We start from the raw sequence: 12,045 nt of genomic DNA, 5'->3' as shown, positions 1-12,045 counted from the left end.
TGGACCAGTTCATATGAGCTTGATGGGATAAAATAAGTGGGATAAAATAATTAAGAATTGAAAAAGAATCGCTTTTGTTCTGGCGAGACTTGCTGCCAACCTGAAGTTGGATTTGACCTTTAGATATTTTTCCCCTCCATTTTCAAAGCAAATAGAAGTGTCATTATGGCAGTTTTTAAATATGGGGACATTCTTGTACTTTATCTAAGGTTGCTTTTCTAAAAAAAATATTTAAAAAGGGGTGTGGTGGGCCATTTGATAGTCTGGCGATGGAATGTTCCGGAAGTCACTGGAACGATCTTTTACCACACTACAGGTTTTTGCCTACTGTTACCTTTGGGGCATCAGTTGCGCTATCCTCAAATGTATAGGATGAAAAATATATAATAGGTGAGTCACAGAGTGACCTATGATCTATTTTCAAAGAGCTGAAGTGCATGTAATCGAAGCTTAATCAACACTGATTAAAGCTAGAAAAGAGAATGGGGGTTCCTGTGAAATATTTTGTGGAAATGGCTGCTGCCCATTGAACTCCTAATACCAAAAAGCCAGAAGAGATTTCTCCCCATGGTAGATCATTCTGTTGTCTTCAGTATTGAAAAACACCAAAAATTTGAGTGTCTGGTTTCTGCAGTTTGAATGTAAGAAATGGAGGTTGGAGACCATTTTAAATACTAAAGTATCCTAGATACAAGTGCTGTAGAACCAGTTCCTAAAAGAGAGAGGAAGAAATATTCATGCAGAAGCTAAGTTATTCACACCAGATAATGATTTAAATTGATTCTTTCCACAGTCTCTATAGCTTGAATGCCAATTCCACAATTTGTCTTGACTTTAGTGCCTCCAAGTTTTGGAGAAATATGATGCCTAGTGCAATAGATTGGGAACACCCTTTTTCTTGGGGTTGGCTCATGTGTTAAGTACTTTTGATTTTCTCAACACACTTCTTACTGGCTCCAGGTGGGTATGGTCCCCCTCCACCAGGTAGAGGAGCGCCACCTCCACCGCCGCCTTTTACCTCGTACATTGTTTCGACACCTCCAGGAGGATTCCCACCCCCGCAGGGTTTCGCACAGGGATATGGCACCCCTCCGCCCTTCAGTAAGTACTCCTTCCAGCTCTCATTGTAACACTTTTAATCCCAGCTTTTATGAAAGAGCTCATGGCACATATCTGGCACTCCCCCGCCTGTGATAGGCTGAGAGTATGCTATTAAAACCAAGCTTGAACTTGAGCCTAAGGCTTCATGTTTTGAACTGATGCTGGTGTCCGCTCGCTGCAAATTCTTCTCAAACATTATTTTCCTAGCTTTATTCCTTGATTTTAAGTTGATGGGCGATGTGGTAGCCTAGAAGTGGTGCTGTCACCTCCCAATCAGGAGACTATGAGTTCAATCCTAGGCAGTGGCAGATATTTCTAGATTAAAAAAAGAAAGAAAATATTTGTTGTGAACTTCATGTAGGCATCAGGAAGATCATCCGTCCAGTAAACGCTCAACTCCATTCAGTTGCCCCAACTCCAACCTAATGCAAGGGAGTACAGAATTGTTAAAAGAAAGGGGAAAAAAATCCTTGATTTTAATTTGTGGGGATGTCTTTGAAAAGCTCTTGCGAGATGGCATTTCCCTTTGTTTCCCTAGCCTTGGTTTAAGTCAGTAAATTAGCAATAACACAGACTTATATACTGCTTCACAGTGCTTTACAGCCCTCTCTCTTAAGTGGTTTTACAGAGTCAGCATCTTGCTCCCAACAATCTGGATCCTCATTTTACCAACCTCAGAAGGATGGAAGGCTGAATCAACTTTGAGCCTGGTGGGATTCGAATGCCAAATTGCCAGCAGTCAGCAGAAATAACCTGCAGTACTGCATTCTAACCACTGCGCCATCACGGCTTGGGGAACTTGGACATGAGTTGTACTGTAAAAACTTATCCTATTTCTGTTCCTCCCTTTAGGCTTTGGGTATGGTGCCCCACCTCCTCCACCTGATCAGTTTGCTCCTCCTGGTGTTCCTCCACCTCCTGCCACCCCTGGGGCAACACCACTCGCTTTCCCTCCACCTCCACCACCATCTCAGCCAACTCAGGACATGAACAAGCCTCCAGCTGCCCAACCAGATTTCCCCTATAGCCAGTTTGGTAAGTGACAGTTCCAAGAGCTGTGGCCCTTTGTCTGGGCCCCAGCTTTTCCCTGCTGCTTGTCTTTCTTTCTGCTACCTTTCATTTTGTTTGTAATAATATTGTTGGGAAATAGAATTAGGGGGCTGTATGTGAGTAATGTTGACAAAGGATCTCCCTATACCCTTTGTCACCATGGTATCAATTTCACATTTTAAAAATTTGCCAGCTTTAGAAACTTAGGATCATCATTTGTCAAGGTAACTGATCCCTGGGATCCAGACAGGATAATCATGTCCTCTGCCCATTCATGGGACTAGTAGAGAGTAGTCATTTACCATTTAAAGATGTAGCTATCGTTTCTGCCTTGAGGAATAATGGTTTGATATGAGGGTGGCAGAAAAACAAGAGTTGAAAGGTATCTTGGAGGTCTTCTAGTCCAACCCCTGCACAGGGGCAAGGGCAGTAGTTTTGAATCTAAGTCATGTGAATTTATCACAAGTAACAAGTTCCATCTTTCTTGAACTAAAGAGTACTTAAAAATCATCTGAAAAAATAAGTTGTACAATGCATAAGTATATATTTCTTTATGTAAAAGTTAGTTGCAAAAAAATGTACGTACATGAATACACAATCCTTTCAGGAAGATAATTGCAATTTTCAACATTCAAAACTGGATGAAGTCACAGATTTTACATTTTGAATTAAATAGCTCAGTTTCACCACTATTCGGAGTTATTCTTGTTTAGTAACCTTAGCGCTGCTTTTTAGTTAATTCTAACGTCCTAATATTTTAGCAGATATTCCATAAGGATTCTTATCTTGCCTTCTTAGATCCAGGCTGACTTCCTTCTGGGATTGCAGGGATTCCATTTACTTATGAAAAAAAAAATTCTCCTCCCATCTAGCAGGAATTATTTTATAATAAGGACTAAGGCTATGTTAGAAGCAAGGTACACATAGTCCTCGATTTACGACAGCATTTGGGACTAGAATTTCTGTCGCTAAGCCTTGCAGTCATCAAAAGCAATCACTTAGCAACAGCAATCCCTGCAGTCCCGGTTGCCATCATTAACTGAATCCCACAGTTGTTAGGTGAGGCAACTTCCTGGTGGTTTCTCTCAACCAAGTCCATGGAGAAGCCAGCAGGAATTGGCAGGTCTCAGGTGGCCTGCATGCAGGATGGTAGGCAGGTAAGTAGATGCTGCTGAGTTGAGAAGAGTGTCAGGGGATGCATAAAGGAAGTGCAGTGAGGGTGCAGAGGGATGTGAGGTATGGTGAGGGTGCATGGAAGTGGGAAAGAGTTGCAGTGGAGTACGAGGGAGGTGTACAGCAAAGCTTGGGGAGCAGAATGGGACAACTCGCCTCGGCCAACTCCCCACGTGACAACTCACCGCAGGATAATTTAATAATTAAATGTAATTATTTAAAATAATTTTTAAATATTTTTTTTCTCATTCCTGTTTCATTTTGCCCCTCCTTTTGCATCCTTTAATGATTCTATTCCATCACTTACTGATATTAATATAACTCTTATTCCTTGGTGAGTTGTCAGAGGCAAGTTATTCTGTGATGAGTTGGCGGGTTGTCATACACCCCTCGGGAAGGGTATTCAGATACCAGGTGCAAAAGCAGTACTACAAGTACCAGGCGCAAACACAGAAGGGCTGAGGAAGGGTGGATGTGTGGGGGAGAGTTACCCCATCTGGTGGGAGAAGGGTGTTGCAAATGGTGATCATGTGATCATGGGGCATTACAACTGATCATAAATGCAAGCTGGTTGCCAGGTGCCTAGATTGTAACCATGTTAGTGCAGCAGTGCTTGGATGACTGAAATGCGGAGTTCCAGTCATAACAACCATTCCTTCAGCGCCGTAGTAATTTCAAACAGTCACTGAACAAATAGTCGTAACTTGAGGACTATCTGTAAAGCTTTTATTAGCTGGAAGTGAAATACTCATCACTTGATCTTCATAGATCAGCTAGTTACAATTGAACTAATCTGGCCCTGAATGCAATCTCCTTTTCCCCCGTGCTACAGTCTTACCCATGCGTATCCTCCAGAGTTCATTTTCTTGATGATCCACATTTTTTCTTTCTTTGCCTCGATGACACAATTGACAGATGTGCTGCTCCCCATTTTTAGGTTTCTGGGGGAAATCAAGAAAACAACTGCAATGATTATGACTCTCTTCTTTTCTTTTTCCCTTCCCCAAGCGTTATTCTGGAATATTATGTTCCATATTCCTTAATATGGCATTTCTGATATTAGGATTTTTAAAATCTCCTTTACCTTTAGTGTAACATAGAAAACTATGTCATCCAAACCTCTGATTGTGCTCTTCCAATTCTAAAATCATTTTATTTCTCAGCAGAACCCACTCTTCCATCCAAACTAAGTTGCAGGCTGCAAAATACAATTTCAAATCAGGCAATCCCAGTCGTCCTTGTTCCTTTGCATCCTGAAATATTTCATATTTAACCCATTTCTTTCCTCTTGCCATACAAACTTAGAAATGTCTTTCTGCCTTTGTTTAAATGGTAGATGTCAGAATAGATATTGTTTGAAACAAAAAAGAGTCATCCTTAGCAAAATATTCATTCCAGTGACAATTGTGATTTCTCCCACCTTAACATGTCCTTCTTAATTTTACTCTATGTCATAACATAATTCTGATATAACATGCAATTCATATTAGTCATAGTGATAGTCAGTTTTTCAATTTTTTCTCCATCTTAAAACCATTTCCCCCTCAATTCCATTTGCTTTTGGATGTTTATATTCTTCATTAATATTTCCATCTTTTGTTCTAATTTTAAAGACAGCTATTTAAGTTAAGAGTGGTACTTGCACTATTTAAAGAGATCTTTCTTTTTATCAAATGGCTTAGAAATCTTTTGACTTTTGAGTAGAGGGAGGCTAATAATGAATGAATGTTTGGAATGAAAAAAAGAAAAAGATGAACGAAAGTGTCTTCCATCTCCCATCAGGAAGTCTTCTTCATTTGAGCATTGCCTAGAAGTGCCTTATTGAAATTGTCTGCACATAATGGATGGTGCATGTGGAATTCATGTTTTGACATCTGTTTTTATGTCAGACAGATCAAAGCAGTAAAAATGTACACTATTTAAATATTCTCCTGGGCAGATTCTTATATTAAGGAAATTATCAAGTGTTTTTCAGTTATATCAGGGGTCCCTAACCCTCAGTCTGCAGGTTGTTGTGGACTGGTCCACACAAGTGGCGGGCAAGTGCACAGAGCTTCATTTTTGCACGCGCAGGATCTAGGTTGCACGTGATGAAAAAAAACCTCCCAGCACCAGCGGTCCATGAAGCCAGAAAAATTGGGAACCATTGAGTTATACTCAAGGAATGTTGATGGGCAGATGGCCTATTGCCAGAGCTAACTGAATTGTTATGATAAGCACACTTAATATCTCATGCTATGTTGCACAATCCTTAGGTCATCCTTGCCAAAATTAAATTCCAAGAGGACAGAATTTAAATAGTCAGACTAAGGAAAGATATATTTGTCATATTTTAACAAGCTCATATTTACACACACACACACCCCTTTTATAATTATATGGAATATTTTCTTAATATTTTGACAGGAGTTTTGCATAAAGTCTATAATCCGTTTAAATCACTAATTTTTCACGAGAGGAACCTAAGAGAGAACGAAAGACAGGGAGAAATACAGTGAGATTATGGCTCTTGTTATATTCTTTAATATAACTCCGGTATACCTCCTCTAACAAAAAAAAATATAGATCTCAGTATAGCAAAGTATTCTGTGAAATATATGTACCCAGAACTTGATAAAGATCCCTACCGAACTTTTAACAGCTCAGCAAAAATTATACATTTAAGACTAAATAAGTTCTTTTTTCATGTATATGTCTACACAAATACTTAAGCAATATAACCAAAGGGTGGGTGTTGTTGTTTTTCCCTGTTTTGCATGTTACCATTTCAAAATACATAGCTGTTTCTAAGATACTTGCAGTAGTGGGGTCTATAGTTATGGCTAAAAAAAAAAAAAGACTCTGGCACTAAGTCCAGACTCTTCAGCACCAATCTCAAATGCAAAAGTGATCATCCTAAGTTTGCAATATGGGTAAGTCGTCCTTTCCAAGAGAATTGTAGCTTTTGTGCAGGGCTCTCTTGGGGGTTTAGTCACCCTGGTTTCCATTTTTTACCAGGGCTGGGTACCTATTCTCAAGAACCTTCAGGCTTCGGGCCAATACTTTGTTTTCACACTTATGGTCAGGCTGAGAAGTGAATTACCGTAGGTAGGTGGAGCCTATTTACACCAAATCCTCTTACTTGTAATCTCTTGTGGGGAGGGAAGGGGGTGGCGGGAGACAAGTAACCTTTTTTTTTTCATTGCAGGGGTGTTATCTCTTTCAATGTATGGAAGAGCGTAAGGCATTCTTTCCACTGAAAAATTATTACAAGGAGTCATTCTTCTCACCCAAGCTTGTTTTGCTACCATACTCAAATAGTTTGCTGAATTACTTATTTAATAACCCACCCACCCCACCCCCTCCCAAAAAAAAATCGGCTGTGTTTCACACAAACACTGTTGTGCACATCTGCTCTGGGGTTTAGGGATGGTAACCTTCTGCTCTTGTAATGTACACTTCTTAAAATTGGCTAAAGAGGATTTTCTCTTGGGGTGGGTGGGATAGGTGAAATATCAAGGTTTGTGGATAGAAGAGAATGCCTCAATTTTAGAAAAATGTATTGATGATAATGAGTTGGATCACAGATTTACAAATTTGGGGGTGTTGTGTGTGGAAGAAGACTCTTACTCTTCCCACACTTAACTTGGTTGCAAGGGAAAAAAAAGTTATTTAAAATAATTATTTGCTTTTATATGACCTGTGATAATCTCACCTTCACTTTGGGGCACAATCCAGATTTTTTTTCTTAGAATAAATGCGACAAGTCCAATTTAATGTGCAAGGAATTAAATGAATGAAATGCCTCTGATAAAAGTTCAGTGGAGAAGCTGCATGTGATGAAGAGTTATGAGTCTCAACAAATTAGGCTTGTGGGGTTTTTTTAGTACGAAATTTGCAAAGTTGATTGAGCCAAAAACATGAAGATTAAAAAAAAATAGCAGAAGAGGAAAAAGTAATACAGGTAGTGTTCGACTTACAATGGTTCACTTTGTTACCGTTGAAAATTACTACGGCACTGAAAAACATGATTAATGACAATTGTTCACACTTGTGATTGTTGCAGCATCTTCATGGTCACATGATTTGCATTTGGATGCTTGACAAGTGACTCACATTTATGACATGTCCTGGAGTCATGTGAACCCCTTTTGTGACCTTATGACAAGCAAAGTCAGTGGAGAAGCCAGACTCACTTAACAACTGTGTTACTAACTTAGCAACTGTGGCAAGAAAGGTTGTAAAATGGGGCAAAATTCACTTAACAAATATCTCACTTAGGAACATAAACTTTGGGCTCCATTGTGATCGTAAGTCAAGGACTACCTGTAACTATCAGAAGTTGTTTTGCAAAAACCTAAAGAGATGTTTTTAACATTCTGACAAATTAAAACTTTTAATTTAAACTGGGTTTAAAATAAGTTTAAAAGGTTAAACTTGAATCTTTTCTTACCCCCTTGCAATTTCAGTAACACAAGTTTCAAGTTACAGAGCCATTGGTGCAGTACCTAAAGGGATCAGGTTAGAAATCAAGAGACCATGAGTTCTAAATCCTACCCTGGGCATAGCGACAAACTAGGTGACCTTGGTTGATCCTCTCTCTCAGCCTTAGGAGGAAAAAGGCAAGGGGAAAAAAACACTTCCCCAAAACCTTGCCACAAAAACTTCAGGGATTTGTTCAGGCAGTCACCAGGAATCAAAAACTCTCTCAGGTTAACTATTGGAACGAAATTCTAGATACCTTTTTCATTGGCAACCTTACACACTGAAAAATGAGGTTTTTCTAGAAATGGACATGTCTTCGATCTTAAATTAAATATCAGGGATACTTCAGTCTCTTAATTTACCATTAGTGAATTGCCAGTGCCTTAAAGAAGAAGATGGATTTTAGATCCTCTTTCTCTCCCCCTTCCTTCCCAGTTTAAATTCTCGATATTCTCAGTTAAACAGGTTTCTCTCACCTGAGAATCAAGCTGACTGAAAACTTTACAGGCATTCTTAACGTTTCTGAAGGGAACTGTGGCCAAGCTTGAAGAAGATCATATGAGTAGTCCTCGACTTATGACTGGTTGCTTAGAGTTCATTGGAAGTTACGACAACCTCCCTGGGGTACTCACAACCCAGTTATGACAACTGGGGTGTGGCAGTCACATGATCTTGTGTCAGACGCTTGTCAACCATCCTGCATTTATGGACATTTGCAGCATCCCGTGGTCACATGGCCATTTTATGGGGAAGGGGGGGTTGCAAGAAAGGGCATTTGCTGGTTTTCAGAAAATCCTGGCCCACAGCAAACAGTTTGTGTGCTTAACAACCACAGTCACTGTAAAAAAAAGGTCACCCAAGTCAGTTTGTGACTCAGTTTACAACTGTCACGACATATGACTGTGATTAGCAGGCTGCATTATGGTTGTAAGTCAAGGACTACATGTAATGTGAGACAGGAGAAGTGAACCGCATATAAAATTCAGTTAATGAATACACCCAATTATTTGAAAGAGGAAGAGATCTAAGTTTTTTAAAAAATTCTGTTAAAATGATGCAAAAGGCAGCATTAGTCCAGCACTTCTGAATACATTCAGATACGGTTAAGTGAAAGTTTTTGAGAGCTATTTGGTAGGTTGAATGCTAATTGCATTAAAAGAAGGAACACTGTGCAAATACAGAACTACATGAGACTATCTTGGTTCCTTTAGCCTATATTTCTACCTCTTTAATGATCAAAGAGGATTTGATACAGTTTAGAGGAGGAGCTGCAGTGACACTCTGTTTATTTCAAGATATCTGCCTCCTCTTCCATGCCTACTTTCTCTGAATTTTCTTAATCAAGAAGGCAAAGGACAAATTTCAAGTTACAAGGAGTCAGTCCTCTTTAGGAAGGAATATTTGAAAGAAAGCAAAAAGCGAAATCTGAAAATATTATACCAGTTGGCTCAGTTATGAAAGTTTGCACATGAACAGTCTGTGTGCTGTAGCATTAGAAAGGTGAAATTGTACAAAAACGCACTCCTTCCCTTCAGCAAACAAGGAAGTTGATGTTCCTATTTATGGGAAATTCCTATCTATAGATTAGGGTACAAGGGAAGGCACTCAAAAAAAATCGGTGCAATTGACAGTCGGTGCAAAATCGGTGCAATCTGAGCAATTGTGAAATCAGAATGCTGGAGTAGGATCATGCCCACATCCAGAAGGTCCTAGGATCAGCCCCTGGCACCTCCTGTTGAGCAGCATTGGAAAGGAACTGGGGGGGAAAACATTCCTGAAATTCCCAAGACTGAATCCCAGTGCCAGCAAGAATAGACTGGAGTGGGCTGGATGGACCACTATTCAAATTTGGTATAATGCAGCTCCCTATATTGGAAGTCTCAGCTCTCCTTGCTCCTCAATTTCTTCTCTTTTATGATTTTTTTTTAAGTTGGGTGGGATTTTCAGGAAAAAGACCTGCTTACAGTAAAGAATCAAGCAGCCTAATCCCTATTTCTGTTAGTAAATCTGCAGATTAAATCAGAATGGTTTTGTCAAGAAGTCTGTTTGCAAGTTAAATCAAGCTGCATCTGCTCCAATGTCTTGGGTGATTTGCTGGTTTTGTTCCTGTTAACAAACAATCTTGCAATAAGACTAGGCAGATACCTAGACGTTACCAAGAAGTAACTTGGCTGTGGAAAGCATAAAATTGGTGGGAGAGTGTTCCTTTTTCCATCCCGTTTCCCCTACTCTTTAATACTAAAATACTGTCCTATTCACAGACCCAGAACTGCAAAGTACTACGGTATCAACTAATGAACCAATGGTATTTATCAGGAAGAGTATACTCATCTCAAGATTGGGTTGGCCCTAACCCTGCCAACTTTTTAGAAAGCCTTGAAAACGCACATTTGTTCCTGGGTGTACAGGAGTGGAAGGGTTGGGGATTGTGAGTTAATCATTTTGAATTATTATAGGTCAGTGTCTTACTTTGGTGATCATTAAATATATGCTGGGCTATTTAAATGTCTTATGTATATTATTTGTGGTTAGTCACCCAGAATCTTTATAACGAGGTGGCCATATCAATTGGCCATATACAGGTAATCCTCGGCTTACAACCATTCATTTATTGATTGTTCGAAGTTACAATAGCACGGTTACAACAGTGATTTATGACCATTTTTCACACTTAATGATCATTGCAATATCCCCACTGTCACATGATCAAAGTTCAGACCTTTAGCAACTGGCTGATATTTGTCCTTCAGTCAAGTGATCACCTTTTATGATCTTCTAACAAACTAAGCCAGATTCATTTAACAACCATGTAACTAACTTAACAGCTGCTTTGATTCACTTAACAATTGTGGCAAGAAAGGCTGTAAAATGGGGCAAAACTCACTTAACTGTCTCATTTAGCAACAGAAATTTTGGGCTCAGTTGTGATCATAAGTCGAGAAATACCTGTAAATAAAGCTGGAGGAGAGTGTTCTGCAATGCCAGCACCACCCAACCTGCTAGTATGACTGGTGGTTGAAGTCGATGGGAACCACAGGTAGTCCTCAACTTACAACAGTTGATCTGGATGACTGAGAATCTCCATAAACATTTGGCAGTGAAAAAAGTGACTCGTGACCATTTTTCAGACTTACGACTGTTGCAGCATCCCCATCCGTGGTCATGTGATTTGCATTTGGATGCTTGACAACTAACTCACACTTAGGATGGTTGCAGTGTCCCTGGGTCACGTGATCCCCTTTTGCAACCTTCTGACAAGCTAAGTCCGTGGGGGAACTAGATTCCCTTAACAACTGGGTTACTAATTTAACAACTGCAATGATTCGCTTAACAAATTCCTCACTTAGCAGCATAAATTTTGGGCTCAGTTGCGGTCATAAGTTGAGGACTACCTGTAGAAATCTGGCAATCACCCCGGTGTTTCCTTCCTTTGGCCTGGAGTTTTTTATTCTGGTTTCTTTGGAGTTCAATTGCTGACTGTTGGTAGGATTCCATCTCTTGACTTTTCATCAACTCTCTCCTTTTATTTTCTCCCTTCCTTCCAGGATATGGACAAGACTTGAGTGGCTTTGGACAAGGCTTTGCCGACCCCAGCCAACAGCCCCCCTCCTATGGAGGCCCTTCAGTACCACCCTCAAGTGGGCCGCCCGCAGGGGGCAGTGGTTTTGGCCGTGGACAGAACCATAACGTTCAAGGTTTTCACCCCTACCGACGCTAGCGTGCCCACCTAGAAATCAGGGAGTTCTGTCCAGAGCAGGATATCTGGTATCAGCTGAAACCCAGGAAGCCCAGACTTATGAACTTGTGACAATCACCTACTTTACCAGAGGGGGGGACCACAAATGTAACATCTTTTGGAGGGGTGTTGGGGGAGGAAGAGGAGGCAGCTTTTGAAAGCAGAGTTGTCTGTGGTGTTTGGACTGCATTTTTTTTTAAACAAAATTTTTTTCTTTAACCCATCAGCACAAAATAAAGAGTGTCACTGGTTCAAACTACAGGGTTTTAAAAATGTCTTCAGCTTTAATTAAAAAAAAAATCTTCAGGTTTCTTTATTTTTGTTGAAAATTTATTTTTTTTCCTGAGCCTTTGTTTTACCATATATTGTAAACTTTATGTTCAAAGAAGAAGAAAAATATATACATTTACAGATTGTGAGATTTTTAAGAGAAATTTTCTACTATGTATGCAGGCTTATTTTTTAATTTAAAAGAAAAAAAAAACAGGGTTTCCATTAGCACTGCTTAGAGGGTCAAGTTT

At 39.8% G+C, this 12,045-nt stretch overlaps 1 protein-coding gene across 3 annotated transcripts in view; it reads left to right on the top strand.

The window, feature by feature from the left end:
• The window catches only part of DAZAP1 (DAZ associated protein 1), a 60,110-nt gene extending 48,270 nt beyond the window's left edge, over positions 1 to 11,840 (top strand). For 2 of the 3 annotated variants that reach the window (XM_087952727.1, XM_026685148.2), the window contains 3 exons: positions 961 to 1,101; positions 1,954 to 2,136; positions 11,334 to 11,840. In XM_087952727.1, the coding sequence (XP_087808853.1) occupies positions 961 to 1,101; positions 1,954 to 2,136; positions 11,334 to 11,506 (497 nt within the window). In that variant the 3' untranslated portion in view covers positions 11,507 to 11,840. Of the gene's footprint in view, positions 1 to 960; positions 1,102 to 1,953; positions 2,137 to 6,321; positions 6,412 to 11,333 lie in introns of all 3 variants that reach the window. The other variant, XM_026685149.2, reaches the window with a different exon arrangement.
• The last annotated feature ends 205 nt before the right edge of the window (positions 11,841 to 12,045 follow it).

Source organism: Notechis scutatus, chromosome 1 (assembly GCF_049901735.1).
Source record: "Notechis scutatus isolate UNSWTSFEM ecotype Mainland chromosome 1, rNotScu1.2, whole genome shotgun sequence".
Taxonomy (NCBI): Eukaryota; Metazoa; Chordata; class Lepidosauria; order Squamata; family Elapidae; genus Notechis; species Notechis scutatus.
This window is presented reverse-complemented; position numbering and strand designations above follow the sequence as displayed.